This window comes from Anas platyrhynchos, chromosome 1 (assembly GCF_047663525.1).
Source record: "Anas platyrhynchos isolate ZD024472 breed Pekin duck chromosome 1, IASCAAS_PekinDuck_T2T, whole genome shotgun sequence".
NCBI classification, from domain to species: Eukaryota; Metazoa; Chordata; class Aves; order Anseriformes; family Anatidae; genus Anas; species Anas platyrhynchos.
In genome coordinates this window covers 190210231-190228959 of record NC_092587.1, presented here as the reverse complement: position 1 = coordinate 190228959, position 18729 = coordinate 190210231, and the positions used below count along the sequence as shown (strand labels likewise).

The following is an 18729-nucleotide window of genomic DNA, read 5'->3' as shown; positions in this document are numbered from 1 at the left end:
CCAAAAGCATTTCTTCCCTCCTCCCCCTGCGGCATCCTCCTCTGCTGCTGTGTGTGGCCACCATCCCATAACTTGGCATGAGGTCAGGGCACAGCTGCTGTAAATAAACTCTCCATTTATTTACCTTCCCACTTCCTAGGGGAAAGTGCACCCTGCTGCATCCCCAGGCACACGTGTGCATGAGGGAATGCTGGCTTAGGTGCATTTTCGGTTTGCCGCATTAAAGGAGTTTTTGCTGTATTTTTTGATGCTTGAGTAGGAGCTTCGTATCCTGGAATGTGTACTCTGGGGATGAGAGGTTTCTTTTTCCTTTACCGAGCTTTTCTATCTGCTAGAGTTGTTCTGCAGCTTGAGACTGACTTGAATAAATGTTACTTCAGGAACATCTGTCCTCTTGTTGGAAAGTTAAAAATGCAAAGCAATAAAATAACTTCACTGTAGAGCTATGTTTTATGTTCCAAATGTCCATAGAGCTAATACTTATATCACTGAAAACCGATAAACTACCCTGTGGGCCAGGGATGTAATGCTTTGTATGTTTTGAATGTCACATTCCAGCAGTGTCCTAAGCAGAAGATCACAGTGCATCACAGAGGTGCTTGTCCATGTACCAGCTAACCTGAGAAGCCACAGGCCTGTGTTGTGCTGTGCCTCGGGTGCAGCTTGGCCACCTGGCTTGGCCTCTGCTGCACATTCCCCTTGGCTACAGGAAAAGTTCAGCTGCCTGATTGTGATGAAGGAACCTGTAGGAGCTCCCACGTGGACTGGCAATTACACCACCTCATGTTCTTGTTGTCTTAAAGGGAAGCAGCATGCTCTCCTGAGAACCCTTTTGTTTGGCTTGAGAAGTGGCGTCTAGAACAGTTTTATTCTTTGACAATCCTATAAGAGCTCTGAAGACTTGGGGGAACCGCTCCATGATGGGATCTGCACCTTTCCATGATGGTATCTGGTGCCTGCCCCACCTCCCTGGTGTCCCATCCTAGTGCCTAACCACCCCTCCCATGAAGAAATCCTTCCTGGCTTCTAATCTAAGCCTCCTCTGGTGCGGTTTGAGCCTTTCCCTTGTGTCCTATCGCTTCAATCAATACGTTTGGGAGTCCAAACACCTTTCCAGCTGGGGTGATGTGAACGCTGGCCACAGTGCATGACGTTTGGCACAGTTGGCAGGATCCCAGTGAGCTCTGGCAAAGGGAGAAAAGGGAGAGCGAGGAACAGACTGGGTGGCTGGCTGGCACACAGCCACAGCACTCGGCCAGGATGACCTCCCTGTGGAGTTGGGAAAATAAGACAGAATTACCAGGATGCCTCACCTCAGCTGAAATAGTCTCAAAAAAAAACCAACAGGGAAAAAAAAATCAGCAAGATTTGCATTGTGCTTGGTTGTCACCAAGATGCTTGAAATGAATATGCTACTGTTTTACTGTGAGGCAAGAAGTGTGAGAGCTGCAAATACAGCAGCTCAGAGGCAGCCGGGGCTGGTGTGCCTGGTGCTGGGGTGTGCAGAGCGGGAGGGAAATCTGAGACACCAGGGGGTGTGTGGTGGGAGGGAGATCTGCAGGACTTCACGCTCAGGAGTAGGCAGACAAGTCAGATAGTGGGATGTGGTAACAGCATCATTAATCCTTTGGGGATTAACAAAGCACAGAGGACCTCAGGGGCATCACAGTGAATGTGCTCGGTTACATGGAGTCATAAAACTCTGCAGAAATAAACTAGCAAAGGCTGTGAGAGCAGTTATAGTGAGCATGGGAGCTTGGAGGAAACAGCACCCATTCGAATCCTCATGAATTAGTGTGTTTGGGTGCTGTCTTGCAAAACCCTGTGGCTGCCCAGGGGCTGAGAGCACTGGATCTTCTGTGGAAGTACTACTCCCTGTGAACGGGGCTGCAGGAAGCCTTAAAACTAGAGGATTCCTCGCCCTTTCATTGGGACAGTGATGTAGTACCTTGGAAAAGCATAGCTGAGGCTGGTTGGTATTTACTGGAACTAGCCACGTGGTGAAGCATGTGTTCTCTGAATTTTGTAAGCACTGACAGGGAAGCTGTCACCCTGGGCATACAAACCCATGTGTAAGGCAAGCGTCCCCCTTGCTTTGAAAGGACCATGAACATCCCTGCAAAGAGCTGCACTTGGAAAAGAGGGCAGAGGTATTACTGTACTAGTGGGGCAGCATTGTTGGGCTGGAAAGGTGTCCTAAAGCACGTGCGCTGCAGAGAAAGGCTCCTCAGAAAGAGCAGTTCCTGGCGCACCTAGGGAAGAGATGGATGGCAACCTAGCCCCTTACTTGCAGGGTTTGTATAAAAAAGCAAAGGGTTAAAGGCCAAGGGATGCTGAAGCTGTGCCTCTTTTACTTGCCCCCCAGGCTGCCTGGCTGGCAGCAGGGCTTGGGAAGGTGTTGTCCCTCTCTGTTGTAATAACAGGAGGCAATTGCTGGGGCTGTTGCCCCTGTGTCTGCCTTGTAACGCACTGCAGCTGCTATAATAAACAACAGGGTATAGCTATTTTAGATGACAAGTCAGGGGTAACCCTAATTTGTGGAACCCTGTCCCGGTTCCTCCAGAATAAATTAATAAATATTCAAATGGGGAAGGGGAGGCAGTTTGGTTCGTAAAGAAACTGTATGTGCCCTGGCATGCAAAAGTAGGTTAACAGCTATTGTATGCAGGTGTCCTTCCTCAGGCTGCAGGAGCTTCTGTCACCCTGTCAGGCCGGGCAGAGGCAAGCACCAGGCAAGGTGCTACCACCCTGCTGCGTGCCTTCTTTGCTGCAGCTGTTGGTAAGTCACAGGATCAGTGCTCCTTTTCCTGGGAAGCCCTTCAAGTTCAAGGGTACCCGCACAGGCACGTGATTTCTCGTGGGATTGTGCCTCAGTGCTTGGAGGACTGCGGTTTGTGCCCAAGGTGCAAAGCTGTCCTGCTGCATGGGTGCCATCCTGCTACCTGGGCTTACTGAGTGAGGGAGGTGGGGGCACAGGGTGTCGTGGGTGATAAAGCACAGCGGAAAATATGACAACCCAGCATTCTAAAATTGACATGGTCAGGTGATGAATTTAACGGGTTGCCCAGGGAGGTGGTGGCCTCACCGTCCCTGGGGGTGCTCAAGGAGAGGCTGGACGTGGTGCTTGGGGACATGGCTTAGTGGGTGACAGTGGTGGTAGGGGGATGGTTGGACCAGATGATCTTGGAGGTCTTTTCCAACCTTAACGACTCTGTGATTTATTTCCATGGGGGCAAAGCGAGGTCCCCACAGCATCAGAGCCTCATGGGGACGGGCGGTGCCCACAGCGATTCCCCCCTCAGCAGACCCCCTCAGCCCTCTGAGGCGGGGCGAGGGCAGGGCTGACATGGCACCGCGCCCAGCCAATAGCAGGGCCGATCGCGGTCCCGCCTCCGCCGCGCGGACCAATGGGAAGGCGGGAGGGGGAGCGGGGCGGTGCTGTCCGTGAAGGTGACGGGGCCGGCGGCAAAATGGCGGGCGCGGCGGGGTTGGGCCGGCGACGCGCGGCGGTGGCCGGGCTGCTGCGGGTGAGGCACGGGGCGGGGGGGGCGGCGGGAGGGGAGTGGGGGACGCTGCGCGGCTCCGTCCTGTCACAGGCCCGGCACCGCTGTGCGGCCCCGGGGGCTCAGCCAAGGTCATGGCTGTGTCTGAGGAGGAGGAGGAGAAGGAGAAGGAGAAAGAGGAGGAGAAAAAGGGAGGAGGAGGAGGAGAAGGGAGGGAGGGAGGAGGTGAGGTAGGGGTAGGGGCAGGGGCAGGGGCAGGGGGAGTGAGGTGCTGTGAGGGGCGCTGTGAGGAGCTGTGAGGCAGCTCCCCGCCGCCCGGGAAGTCTGGTTTTGTTCTTATTATTATTTTAAATAACAAGCCTTTTGTCGGCACGGAGCATGGCCGCGGCTGGCAGGAGGCGGCTGCAGCGCTGTCTCCTTCCCTTGCGGTGCGCCTCAAAGGCGGGGGCCGGGCGGGATCTGGTGAGCAGCGGGATCCAGTGCGGGGCCCTGCAGGGGGGATCCTGCCAGCACACGCGGTGATCTGGTGGGGGAGGGTCCGGGAGGGATCCTGGGGGCACGGGTGTGGGGGGGGTGAGGGTGCTGTGAGGGGTTTGGTGCCAGCGAAGCCTTCACAGCCCGTGCTGGAGCCCGGTGCGGGTGGAGGGCGCTTTGAGAGGAATTTTGTTCAAAATTCTGCGTTGGAAACCCTACGCTGAGCTGGGAGGGGGGAAAATAATGTAAAAACAATCGGAAAAAGGGCTTTTGTTAGTTGGAGCTCGTCAGGTGGAGAGAGAAACAGGCTGTGCTTTGAGCTGTCAGCGCAGTACAGCGGGCTTGACTTTGAGGTGGATGGTGCCTCTGGTGTCTGGGGGTGGTTTTTACTTTTAATTAGCAGTCCTTCAGCTCATCCAGCGGTCAGAGTGCCATCAGTGTGCTGGAATGTCATCTGAGTAAATGGCTCGACCTCTTTGTGTTTTAAATGGCTGGTTTCTGCTGGAAGATAGCTCCCAGCATTTGCAGTAACACCTGCGGGTGTATCTCTGCCCATAGCACTGCTGCTCACATGGAGCTCCCTGCCCGTGGGTCATTATGTCCAGGTGTGGTTTCTGTCCTTTCCTTGGTTTCATTGGCATCTCTTGTAGCATTCTGAGCTTGCTATTCCCATTTTGCTCACGAAATGCCAATGAAACGATGCTGTAGGTGTGAACTGCCACCATTTAAAAAGCAGTGAATTTAATGAAAGCAGTGGATGGACGGAAGTCCGGAGAAGCAGACAGACTGTTGCTGTATTGCTGTAGACAGACTAATGCTTCTCAAGATGGGTAGCTCCCTGGCTGTCGGACTGCTTGTAAGTGTACATAGCCAGGCACTAGGACGGGTTGCCCAGGGAGGTGGTGGAGTCACCATCCCTGGGGGTGTTCAAGGAAAGCTTGGATGTGGTGCTTGGGGACAGGGTTTGGTGGGTGACAGTGGTGGTAGGTTGGTGGCTGGACCAGATGATCTTGGAGGTCTCTTCCAACCTTAATGAGTCTATAACAGATTTTCCAAAAATAAAATGCTTTTTGTTTTTGAAAGAGTATCTGATTATTTTTTCAGAAGATATTTTTATCATAGATGTTATGGTGAGACTTTGTATTAGATGATATATAAAAAAGGCGTTTTTTGTGTTTTAATAGTCTTTGCTTCTAAGAGTACTTTTTGGGGAAAAATACTTCTGTGGAAATGGTACTTCACTGAAATGTATTGGCTTTCTTCATATGAAATTAAGAGGTCTTTATTTTTCAGGCTTTGAAGTATACAAGCCGTGGCTATGCATCACAGCGTACTTTAAATGTAAGTATAAAGTACCATCTGAGCACAGTAAATCCCTGCTATATTTGCTTCTTAACCTCTGAAGTTCAGAAAGTTATCACAAGAAACCTGCATTGTTGACAGCGTGTCTCTTGCCCAAGTCACGTTACTGCAAAAATTGGAATAAAGGTCAAATTTCCCAATATTTTTTTGCTTTGCTGACTGTTAATGTGGAACAGAACTGGTTAGAAATACATCAGGTAACTTAAATTTAATGTAGCTCTCTACCATTTGTTGGAGAATACAGATGATGTCAATACAGATGATGCTCTTTGAAATGATTTGTGTGCTATTCCCCCTCCTGTGCTGTTGTAATGTGAACGATTAATACATTAACAATTAACATTATTATCACTTAAGTCAATCACGGCTCCAAAGAAGGAGATACAGGAACAGACCAAATATAACTTGTCCTTTTTTTTTCTGGTTTAAATATTTTCTAGTGTTTTGTTTCTTTGCTTGTCCCTGAATAAAGAAGTCAAGGTGAGACCCTGTGAAGTTTGACCAAACTTCCATTTAAACCAGCACAGTTGGAGTTTTTGCTGATTGTTATCAGTAGCTGTCCAGGATAACCAGAGATCAGAAACGTGCATCTTTGTGGTGCCAGGTCATCGTGCTGCTCTTCCAGGGTTAGCAGGTAGTCACGCTGATGTAACATCAAAGCCAAGAGGCAAAATAAAATAAATCTGTTTCAAGAGACTACTAAGCATGGATTGAATGTCGTACCATGTCTTAAACCACTGTTTACACATAAGCAGATCTTTAATCTGATGGAGTTTTAGCAAAGCCTGGTAGGTTTCTTGCTCTTCCAAGGCCCAAGGTGGTACTTCACTAAGCGTGGGGTTAATGTTCATATAACTGCAGTGGAATCGGGAGGGAAGCTCCAGTGATGACAGTACTGTCTGTGGGGTACAGACCCTGTCAGTACACTGCTGTTAAACTCCCTGGCATTTGGTAGGACACCTTTATGCCTTAGTGCAGTGGGTTTGAGGAGCTGACCAAATGGAGGTTGCTTAAGCAGGGTCACCTTGAGCGTATTTCCCAGGACAATTTCCAGGTGGCTTCTGAGGATCCCCGAGGAGGAGACCCCACAGCCTCTCTGGGCAGCCTGTGCCAGGGCTCCGTCACCCGCCCAGCACAGCAGTGCTGCCTGGTGCTCAGAGGGAGCCTCCTGGGTGCCCGGCTGTGCCCATGGCCTCCTGTCCTGGCACTGGGCACCACTGAGCAGAGCCTGGCTCCGGCCTCTCTGCACCCTCCCTTCAGGGATTTAGGGACACGGATGAGATCCCCCTGAGCCTCCTCTTCTCCAGGCTGAGCAGCCCCAGCTCTCCCAGCCTCTGCTCAGAGCAGAGATGCTCCAGTGCCTTCATCGTTCTGGTGGCCCTGCTTTGGGCTCTCCCCAGTGTGCCCAGGTCCCTCTGGTATTGGGGAGCCCAGAACTGGACCCAGCACTCCAGGTGTGGCCCCACCAGTGCTGAATAAAGGGGATGAATCACTTCCCTTGACCTGCTGGCAACACTTTATGCAGCCCAGGTTGTCCTCAGCCTTCTTAGCAGCAAGGGCACGTTGTTGCCTCAAGTTCAAGCTGGTGTCCACCAGGATCCCCAGGCCCTTCCTCAGTGCTGGGATGCATTGCTCCTGAGCTGGGAGGAGGGGATCCTGGAATATTAACCATCTCTCTCGGGCCCCTCTTCCCTCCAGGGCCCTGGGACTCTTCCAGGTGTCGCCCACCCCAGGGCAGAGCTCAGTGCATTCCAGCTGTCCTCTCGTATAAAGGGCAACCCCACACCTCCACTTCCCAGCCTGTCCTCCCTAAAGAGCCTGTGTCCCTTCACTGCAGTGCCCCAGCCATCAGAGCCACCCTGCCCCAACTCTGTCCTCCCACAAGACTGTGGCCCTGCACCTGTGCCCAGATCCCCAGTTCCTCATGTATTTGTTATTCCTCCTGCTGCATGCATTCATAGAGATAATTCTGGTGCTGTGAGCTACTTGCAGGATAAAAGGGAAGCTGGGACATAAATAAAGTGAACAAATTTAAAACATTGCTATGTGTGTGCATGTATAATGATGCTGACTTTCACTCCATGCTTTTCCTCTTAGGAAGTGGTGATAGCGAGTGCTGCAAGGACGCCAATTGGCTCTTTCCAAGGATCTCTGTCATCACTGCCAGCCACCAAACTGGGATCCATTGCAATTAAAGGAGCAATTGACAGAGCTGGTAAATATGAATATTATTTATTTTTTTCATGAGAAAACATCAGACAGCTCTGAATGTTGTCAGTCTGGGTCTTCTGGTTTTAAGTTGCTTGTTAAACAGAAGGCTCTGGTGTCTTGTTTTGTTTTTACTTCTAGCGCTTTTATATCTTTATCCACAAATGGTATTTAAATAAACCTGCTTCAGTCTGAATTAAATGCTGCTTCTAAGAGCAGAATATGATTTAGGAATATCCGTGCTAATCCAAATCCCACTGAACAAGCTAATTGTCTGGCTGTAGTTCTGTGACACCCCTAAGCTACTTGCTGCTGAAACCAGGGCTCTGTCCTTGTCCTCTCCATTTCTTGACATGGGTACTCACACTTGTCTGACACCCCTGTGAGCCTTTTCATAGACTTTTAAATCAGGCAAAAAGTCACTTTGGAGAAGAGGAGGGTTAATTTTCTACAGATTTGGCTTCTTGAAATAGCAAATTACAAGAACTTTACACCAGGGCTGTTGCAAGAGAAGCAGTGGGAGAGCAGGCCCCTTCCATGTGGTGGCAGCTGGCTGTTAGCTTGGCTCGCAGACGTTAAACCAACCAACCCGTTTCTTTGGACATAATTCTTGGAGGTAGAAAGCTTTGTGGATCTGGGATCCCCAGTTCCTCATGTCCCAAGAATGTGGGGATCCAGATCTGGAAGGCACCAGACCTGGAGTGCTTTCAGCACACGGGTTGGATGTGGCATGCTTTGTCCCTTTACTATGGGAAACTGTAATGGGAAGGCTCGTAAAAGGGAATCACAGCTTTTGTGAGAAGAATCTCAAATCAGGAGTTTTGTTTTATAGGTATCCCCGTGGAAGAAGTGAAAGAAGTGTACATGGGGAATGTCTTGCAGGCTGGGCAAGGACAAGCTCCGGCAAGACAAGCAGTCCTGGGCGCAGGTACGCAGTGTCCTGACAGGGCTCAGGGTGGTCTCACCTTTCTGCAGAGAGCTGCTGGTGAACTGGAGGGGTTGGAGCCCTCAGCTAAGGTGGGGTCTGGATCTGAGCCCAGCCCTTCAGCAAGACAGGCTGCACATGCTGCTCTTCCTGTGGGGGGAAAGGCTCTGTTGTAGCCATGTAAGTGAGCCGACAGTGCCAGTGCTCAGGAATCAGTTTTCGCATGACTATATTGACTACAGCACAAATTTCTTCTCCCTTTTGCTGTAGGGCTGGCTTTCCATGCCTTAGTACGGTTCTAAAAAAATGTATGGGTCCAGGCAGAACTGGGTGCTTCCTTGTCTATGTCCCTGTACTTGTTTGAAAGAGAAGGAACCCCTGCTACCAGGGGCAAAGGGATGGATATGGCTCTTTTCTCTCCCCTGGCCAGTTTCCCCACCTCATGGCTGGCATGGAGGTGATGTGCTGGTAGCGGAGCCGTAGGACAGAGGCACCCATGCAGGGCTTTGGAGCCCAGCTGTAAGAAAGAGAACGCAAAGCTGTTGTCCTGAACACTCAGTAGCAGTAATAACATCTCAGTGACTATGTTGGTGACACCTAATAAGTTTGGTCGTGTTCGGTACTGCATAGGTTGAGAGTTCCTGTACTGCTGGGATAATTTCTTGTAGGATTTAGCAACTGGCAGCAGCTTGTTCGTGGCTTTTCAGTTGTGTGCTTCTTAGAGTCAGGGGTCGGGCTGTGAGGAGGAGGAATAGTGCTGTTCTCTGATCTGCTGCTGTCTGAATCCTCACTTGCTTCCTCTCGTCACCTGAGTCTGTTGCCTGAAGGAGAGAAGTGACAGAAGTCTCCAAGGACAGTAATCAGGGGTGAAGGTGGGCAGGCCAAATAATGCTAGCTGGATACCCTGGGGTTACATAAAAATTAGTCCCATATGAAATATTGTTGAAACACCAACACAGAGGTAGTCTGCCCTTAAATAATAGCTGTTTGTGTAACTTACTTGACTTAGGTCTGCCCATCTGCACTCCTACTACAACTGTCAATAAGGTCTGTGCTTCAGGAATGAAATCAATCATGATGGCAGCACAAAGCCTGATGTGTGGGAGTCAGGTATGTGAATTTTGGTGCTGTTTTATGGAAAAAACACACAACTGATGTTGTAGATCCCATCCTGCTGATGGCTGGGGTCCTTGATTTGGGGCTGTGTTTTGACTTGCAATAATGGAGCTAATTAGCGAGGTTTTATTTAGGTCATGCAACCTTAATGTTATAGTTACTCAAATATGTTTTGGTTTAAGTCAGGACAAAAAAAAAAGTGTTGTAGTTAGGGAACTGTCAGATTAATTTTTAGAGCTGTGCAAGTAGGGTAGATTTTGGTTTATGGTATTTGCATCCTCTCCTTATTGTACCTCCTTCCCCCCCCCAAAAAAAAAAAATAAAATAATAAAGGAGCTTCAAGCTTTCTGATTTGAAAATTCAAGATTTTTTTCCCCTAAATTTAGATTTTGTTGAAAGAGATTTAATCTTGCCTTTCAGATCCTTTTACCACATAAATGAATTAAATGTACATATTAAAACAATCTTGTTTCAAAGTACATTAAAGATGTTTCAGGCTTTTTATTGCTACCAAAGAAGCTGAAACTATTGTTGCTGAACAGCATTTTCATTGAAAAGCTTGTTGGAGGGGAATTACTCATATCTGCCAACTGTATTCTAAGATTTTCTGTATGAATAGGAAAAATTCTGTACTTGAATGGAAGGATGAGACAATGCACCGTTTTCACCAAGCTGCTAAATGCTCGGCAGCAAAGAATAATACAGAAGTGTGAATTAGAAACAGTTTTGCTTTTAATTCTGAATCTAAAACATTTGGCAACATCCTTTCTCTAAAGTGCAGATACTGTGAGTTCAACATATATTTTTGGCTTACAAAATAAATGGCTCATAAGTGAGAAATATACTTACCTCTGTATACATTATCCCCCATGTGAAAATAGCATTTTTTTAAGCTGGGCAGCTGCATGCTGCTTTGGGCTCGCTGTGCAGGGAGCAGCACTTCACCCAGTGCCTGCTGAACTCGGTGGAAGTCCTCCCGCTGGACTTTGAATCAGGTCCAGCTGTGGAAACAGCCACGTTTTGGATTTAGTAACGTGCCTCCAGCGAGTTCACTGCAGTGGGCACGGATGTGGTTGGTTTGACAGCCACAGGCCGTGCGCTCTGAAGGGAGCTGGGCTTTGAGCTGAGTTTGGCACTGCTCTGCCACCAGCCCAAGCAAAAGCAGACCTGCTGCACAGTTAGTGCTCTCAGAGCTATAAATAATGCCTTTTTTTTTTTTTTTTTTGGGGGGGGGGTTGTTTTTCTTGGCTGCAGACTTCGAGGTATCTGTGGTGGGAACCAGGGATAGATCCCAGAGGCTTGAGTCAGTGCGCATTTAGCATTGTACAAACAACTGCTTTAACTCCAAGTCTCTCACGTGATGGAGCTGAAATGCACACGACTCCTGTGCCTTTGCTCTATTGCTGCTCCCGTGCCTCAGCTGCCTTTCCCATTTCCCTGCCTTTCCATTTGTCTGCAGCCTCATTTGTTTTATTACTCCATGCTGCTGTTCCTGTATCCAAACCATTATTTTTGTCTCAATTGTGAGACCTAATTATTACTCTTTTGATATAAAATATCTTTTCTAGTTATATTATCAGTCTCAAAGACTAATGCTACTTTTTTTTTTTAATTTTTCTTGCAATTTTTTGTATCTCAAAATTGCCATTAATCACAGCTGAGAGTCTGTTCTTCACACGCTGAGGTGCCAGGGCTTTTACGGGTTGTAGCCTGATGAAGAGCAGATATGTGTATGGCCCTCATAGCTGTTTGTATTTGTTCTGTCTCAGCTTGGAAAATAAACTGATTTATCAACACCCACAATGATTCAGCTTAATTCAAGTTCAGTGATCTTTATTTTTTAAAGTCACTTTTTTTTTTTTCTGGAATTTCAGATGAAAAAACCTGAAGTCATCTCTCTTTAGGTAGTGAGGTGTAACAATATTACATAAAACTGCAGGTACTTCTAAACTTCTGTCTCTTGATTGATCTCTTAGATTCTGGCTGCTGCTTGTTCCATAGGGAGCTGCTAACGAAGAGCAAAAATGAGAAATTTAGAGGAGAAAGAAACTGTTTAAAGTAAAACTTACAATCTGATCTTGGAAGCTTTTGGAGTAAAAGTGCAAGAGACCAACGTGGCTCTTGCAGCTTTCCAAAATTACATTCCAGGTAAAAGTCCAGCTGCTCTGTCAGCACAGATTAGCTCTCTTCAGCTGTTGTCCCTGCTGTTTGCCTTCAAAATGCATAAGTTTTTTTTTTTCCCTTTTTCTCTAAGACTCTTCAGAAATACAAAGTGTCCACTCTTAAGCTTTTCTTAGTATCTGTTCCCAGAAGTCGTGTAGAACACGCTGCATTATTAATAATTTGAACGTGTTTTGTTTGAGCAGGATGTAATGGTTGCTGGTGGAATGGAGAGCATGTCTAACGTTCCCTATACAATGAGCAGAGGAGCAACACCGTACGGAGGAGTAAAACTGGAAGATCTGATAGTAAAAGATGGACTCACAGATGTCTATAACCATATCCATATGGTAAATATTCCTGCAGAATTCTGAATTATCCACCATATACCTCATGCTGCTTTGAAGACATTTATTATTAGGCTGCTTCATGTAGCAGACCTAGAAGTTAGGAACATTGAGGGAGGAGAATGTTTTCCATTTCTAGGCTTCCTGCAGTAACTGTGATGGACAGACTACACAGAAGGTCAAAACAGAGTAGAAAATTGTGTTAATGTTTATTTGTCTCTCATTGAAGCCTGAACAGCCTAGAACAGGGATTGAAAAAACCAACCACCCCACAATTTCTGCCACTGCTTTCTCTCTTGGTGTAGGAGAGAGCAGTCGAGTTACTTGTGTTTGGGGGTAACCACTTCTTAGGGCTTGGTGGGCTCTCATGTTTGCTTTCCCTCCCATGTACGTACCTCCTATCTTCTGTTAGAAGGTTGGAGTCAGCTGATGCACTTGGCTCATCGGCACGGTAACTTACATCAGACAAACAGCTGCAAACTGGGGATGGGTGTGGAAAAATTCTGATGTGAAGATAGTGAAGAGCAAGCATCAGGAAAGAACATTTTGAAAGGAGAGGAACTATTTTCAGCGTACCAACATTTCTGAACCTTGCCTCTAGTAATTCACAGTTGTAGGGTGTTATTTACTGCCAAGTTAGTGTTCTTGCTACTATCCCTGAAAACATCTCATGAAGAATGTTCTGCAGTCTGTAGCTGTTCCATGTCCTTGGTACAGACCTCACTGCTTTTGCTGTATTGGTTTTGCAGTAACGTGCATGCTGCTTAGGCTATTGGTTGAAAACCATTCATGAATTTCAGCTAAAATGGTTTTTGACCATGAGGATTTTTTTTTTTTTTATAGGAATGCAAACACTGACTTCGCTAGTTCCTGGTGGGCAGGGGGAAACCTCTGGGAGCTTGGTGTAATACACAAAGTTTTAATAGACTGGGACGCTATTTCAGAAATGTGTGTTTTTATTATAGGAGCTGTAGGTTGCTTGGAGAATCTTAATGGTCTGTGAGAGAAAATAAAGGAAGGACCATCCGATGGCTTTAGGAACTCACCCGTGTCTGTGTTCTGGCAGTAGGCCAAGTTGCTGGTGCTGTGAACACTTCATGTGTGCAAAGTGTGCAGAAGTGAACTTGTTTGAGGAACTGGGGGAACAGTACTAGAGGGTTTTGTGGTGATTGAGTTTTCTGCAGAAATGAGAGGCCGAACAAAATCTCATTCAGAATAAATCTTTTACGTTGACTGAATGAGTATCCTTTTTATTTATTTATTTTTAAATTTTGTTCCCAGGTGTTGGGCCAACGTTGATAACAAATAAGGATTATATAATTTTGATGGATTAATCTATTTATGATTTGATTATTTCATTCTAATTATTTAATTCCAGTTATTAGACAAAAAGTATTCAGGCAGGTATTTGTTGACCCATTCCTGTAACCTTTGGAATAGACCAGCCAGCAGTGGCATGGGAACGCTAGGAAGATGATGCAAACACACTGCTCTGTGGCTGAGCAGTGTTCTTCAGTCTCTGAAGAAGTCAGCCTAAGCACTTTAAAACTTGCTTTGCATGCAGTTCTTTAATTTACTCAAAAGCCTTGTAAGGAGTGTTCCTTCCCAGCTGGATTATCTGGATCCAGAGAACAGGTGCTAAATCTGAAGTTCACACTTTAAAGGCAGAAGCTTCTGGTTGATCATGATTGTAGAAATGAACACCAAATATTAGCCACGTTCAATTCTGAAAATCTGCTGTCTTTTTTATTTAAGTTTCTAGTTCACCTCTCCAGAAATACCAAACATAACGTGTCTGATTTTACTCCAAGGGCAACTGTGCTGAGAATACGGCGAAGAAGTTCACCATTTCACGAGAGGAACAAGACACTTATGCCATAGGCTCTTACACAAGGAGCAAAACAGCCTGGGATTCGGGAATACTCAAAAATGAAATAGTTCCTGTCACTGTTTCAAAAAAAGGTATTATGGAAAGGTGTGATAAAATGAGTTGTTTCTCATTGAAAGCCGTAATGTCTGTATTTAGTAGAAATGATGCTGCGTAAATATGCAGATCTCAAGAACATACAAAACCCCTACCTGTGTATGTATATCTATATTATTACTTCAGAAGAGCTAAGAATTTTCTGCTATGCAGACTTTCTGGTGACCAGCAGTCAATCACCTGTAATCTGATTTTATTTTAATTTTTCTCTAATGTTACATACTATATTTTTTTTGTATGTTGGATGACTAGGTATTGAATCTAGCTAGAACAGCTTGATGACATGTTCTAATTTCTCTGTAAATCACCTTAAAAATATGTTTTGTCCCTTTCATTCACCCATCAAAGAGTATAAATGGATTTGCTGTGAATAAATGGAATTGAAGAATATATATTTTTTTTTCATTTTCACACACTTTTGAGATGCATAAATTAGTTACATTTTTCAGCTAAAATGAATTGTTTAAATAAGGCAGCATTTAATTGAAGAACGTGTTAAAAATGGACTGTACTACAAAAATCTCAACTGAATTTGAATTTCAGGAAAGCCGGATACAGAAGTGACAGAAGATGAAGAATATAAACGTGTGGATTTTAGTAAAGTTCCAAAGCTGAAAGCTGTTTTCCAAAAAGAAAATGGTAAATATTGTTAAATCAACTGCTTAATTGTTTACCAGGTACACAGATTCTTTGTTAGAGTGAAGGGTACTGCTCACAAGAGCTTGATTGCACTGACAGTGAACCATTAACTTTTAAATGCCTGCGAAGGAAATATCCTACCAAGAAATTCAAACCTTGTTTTCACACCAGTATAAGCTGGCCTGAGTGAAAAGAGGTGGTCCAAGAGCCTGTAGAACAGCGAGAACCTTAAGTTGGTGTTCACTCGCAGCCACGTCTTAACTGGAATCCTGCATTAATGCTGGTGGTGCTGCTGGCGTGGAACACGTGAACTCCCATTTTGATAAAGCGTATGAATACATGGGGCTATATTTGTTCAATCAAACTCATCTGAAAAAAAATAATAATAATGAAAAATTGCTAGTTAACTCAGTGCAGTATCTATTACCAAGGGCCTGGGCGATGTACCTGGGCTGTGCCATTTTCCCGTGTTTAAACAACGCATTACCTTTTCTAGGAACGGTTACAGCTGCTAACGCCAGCACTCTGAATGACGGAGCAGCTGCCCTGGTTCTGATGACTACAGAGGCAGCCAAGAGACTAAAAGTTAAACCTCTGGCACGGATAGTTGGTGAGTTTTTTCTTACCTTTTGACTACAGCACTGGAAAATATCCTTCTAGCATATTTATACTTTGACTGAGAATCCTGTTTGTCCTGTTAGCCTTCATAGGACAGAAAAGATGAGGCCTCAGGCATATGGCTGTATCTTCTTAATACAGTCCTTGATATCTTAAGTGTCATACCAGCAAGCTGTTAGTCATAAACAGTTTTCTATGTGGAATAACATCAAACATCTGCAAAAAAATGTTACTAAGCAACTCATTTGAGACATTACACTTCAGGTGTATCTGTTTTCAGGGACCATCATATTCAGAATTCTGCCTTGACTGGGATTGCTGTTTGCACAAATGAAAATTGTATATGCTAAAAATAAAAGGTGTTTAAACATCTTTTTTGACTTTTTTTTGTGTACAGCTTTTGCAGATGCTGCTGTCGATCCTATTGACTTTCCTATTGCACCTGCATATGCTGTTCCCAAGGTAGGAATCAAACTGCTCGTTTTCTGAAAGACAGCAAAATTCCTCAGTGCTGGATCGTTGGTTGAAACCTTGGTGTATCTTCCTGAAATTAACACTGAAACTATGATTTTTTCATAAATACAAACTATAGGTGTTTTTCAGGGGATCAAGGCTAGAGTGTACATCTTCAAATTCACAAACTTAGAATTTTTCTTGGAAAAGAATATTGCTTTCTACTGCTTTCACCAACTTTGGCCTTGTTTACACTTCTGCAATTAAGCAGCTGGTGTGGCTAAAAGGCAAAATAAATATGGTTATACAGGTATAGACTAGTTCAGAACGAAACTATTGGCAGCTGTATGGCAGTACTGTCTGACTTTAAATGTACTTTGTGTATCAGTGGTCTTTGTATAAATGTGAGGAAAACATGTTCCCGTCATAGGATACTCTCCATTTCTTCCTTCTCAAAAACTAAATTTGTGCTCCAGTACCTCAGTTTTGCTTTTTTCCATCTGAAAATAGACCTAATTAGTTCTGTAAAGTACTTTTAGCTTCCTATTTTTTTCACAGAAATTATTATTCTGATAAATATTTCTAGATTCTAAGTGAGACAGGCCTGAAAAAAGAAGACATTGCAATGTGGGAAATCAACGAAGCCTTCAGTGTCGTGGTGCTGGCCAACATTAAAATGCTGGGCATCGATCCGCAAAAAGTAAACATTAATGGAGGTGCCGTCTCTCTCGGGCATCCAATAGGGTATGTAAAAGAAGCATTGGTTTTTGTTTTGCATTGTTTTTTATTCTTCATGGAGGCGCTGCCTTCTACATGCTGCTAACATACTCAATTTTATTCTCAAATTTAATGCAAGTAGGAAGAGGCGTAAGAAATTAAACAGCAAGTGCATGTGTACTTGCATTAATTCAGGTGTTAGATGTCAGGGTACTTTGAAAAGAGTATGATCACAGTTTTGTTTTCACAAGTAGCTACCACCTTTTATAAAAGCTTGCTTGTTACCACAGCTATCCAGGTTTACGAAGCTTTGAAAAAAATCACTGCTAACGTGAGAAAATAAACAGTAATAATTAATCAACCAGTTAAGCTAGTAAAATGTACAGATAAAGTTTTGAAAATAGCCTAAGGACTTTAAGTACAGGGACTTGAATTTCCTTGTATCAGCAAAGCGAAATTCCTAGTCTTGTCCCAAGTATTCCCTGCAGGGAAGCCAAATGTTGTCCATCACCTAATGCAGCAGATGGGGAAACCCTGAGGGATGTCCGTGGGGCTATTGTGTGCTCTGAAGTTCCTTCACCTGCCTGAATTCCCTGCTGTGTTCTCCAGGAGCTGTAATTTACTCAGGACTCAAGTATATCTCATTAGGCCTTCTTAAGGGCGGTGAGGCTGCAAGCTCCAGGGCTGCGAAGACAAATCCATGTCAGATCTGCTAGCTACACGTAGGTGAGAAGGAGCCACGCTGTACAGCTGGAAGCAGTTGGAGTACTTTGTGGTTCAGAAGTTTGCCTTCACTAGATCTTTGCCAGCATAATCTGTCAAGATATGCTGATGTCTCCTGTAGAATAGCAGCTTCCTCTGATAAGGGAATAGGAATTTTTGTCTTAAAACACAATTTCTACAGCCTGATGACAGCATTTACATGTCTTAACTTGGCATGAGCTGGATGAGTGTACTGTACTGTATTATAGCAAGTTGTAACCAAAGAAACTGAAATGAATCATTAGGTTTTTTTTTGTTTGTTTGTTTTTAATAGTAGAGACTTAACATTACTTTCTTTGAAAGATCTTTGATACTGGCAGAGATGCTATGTAATATATGGAACACCTAGAGGTGACTTCCTTTTTCAGAAGAAACGTGGAGGTTCTGTTTGTGCATATGCAGAAATCTTTCTGCTCGTTAATACTGTAGCTAAAGAAAAACAGCCCACACTGCTTCTAAATGTAGGTTTGTTCTTTTTGTTGGCTTTATGTTCTTAGTTTTGTTTCTTTCCAAGGAATCAGTTCTATATATTCTGCCAATGATCTTGTTTGAGCCAAATTTCCTTCAACCTAAGGTGTGCATATTCTTTCTTTTAATCAGAATGTCTGGAGCGAGAATTGTTGTTCACATGGCCCACGCCTTGAAACAAGGTCAGTACGGGCTGGCAGGAATCTGCAACGGTGGAGGTGGTGCTTCTGCCATACTCATTGAGAAGTTGTAGGCCCACACAGCTGCTGGAAACAAAGCCTTAACCATGCTGACGTGAGTGATGAGCAGCACCTGTTACATCCCACCTCTGAGTGGTGGAATTCCTTAATGGCTGTTGTAAAATTTCTAAAACATCACCAATACAGACAATGGGGCTTTTGTAACTTTGACTCAATGCAAGTTTTTATACAGCACAAGAAAAAAATAAGAAATTATGATGATGTATCGAGACCTGACAATAAAGAATGTCTATGTCAACTGTGCTCCTGTCACTTCCTTCTCAAATGCCACTGAAACTGACTTCTCTGGGTAGGTCATGTAATGCTGCTAGTAGAACAACTACCTTCTTAGAGTGCAGTTGCTTAATTTGCTATTTTAAAGTTATTAATTACTTCAAGCCTGCTTAGCACACAGCTTTCACAAGAGATAAACACTTAAACCCCAGCTGAAAGAACTTTGAAGTGTTTAAGATACCTGGAATAAGAAAAAAAAATTTCTTATTTTGCCATTAATTTCATCAGGAAGTCCTCTTTATCAGATGCTTGAAGACGTAGCAAATGAGCAATGGTGTTTAAATGCTACAAATAAAAAAAAGTGGATGAAGGTTGATTTTTATTAATCTAAAAAAAAAAAACATTCACCCAAATTACAGCAGCTTAGGCGCTGAAAAAGCTTTTTTTTCGCTTGCTTGCTCTAGCCCCTGCCAATTGCTGCTGTTACAGCTGAGTGTTTAATACTGAAGCCCTTGTTTTC

General features: G+C 44.8%; 1 protein-coding gene across 2 annotated transcripts; it reads left to right on the top strand.

The window, feature by feature from the left end:
- Positions 1–3397: 3397 nt before the first annotated feature.
- Positions 3398–18234, top strand: ACAT1 (acetyl-CoA acetyltransferase 1). 2 transcript variants are annotated; one of them, XM_038175714.2, is made up of 12 exons: positions 3398–3527; positions 5271–5318; positions 7437–7554; positions 8380–8475; positions 9482–9582; positions 11955–12098; positions 13907–14057; positions 14623–14718; positions 15215–15328; positions 15734–15798; positions 16376–16533; positions 17869–18234. In XM_038175714.2, the coding sequence occupies exons 1-12, from the start codon at positions 3408–3410 to the stop codon at positions 17987–17989; spliced, it is 1332 nt and encodes a 443-aa protein (XP_038031642.2). In that variant the 5' UTR covers positions 3398–3407; the 3' UTR covers positions 17990–18234. The 2 variants fall into 2 exon arrangements, with proteins under 2 accessions (XP_038031642.2, XP_038031648.1); XM_038175720.2 differs by lacking the exon at positions 3398–3527 and adding an exon at positions 3770–3965.
- Positions 18235–18729: the final 495 nt, after the last annotated feature.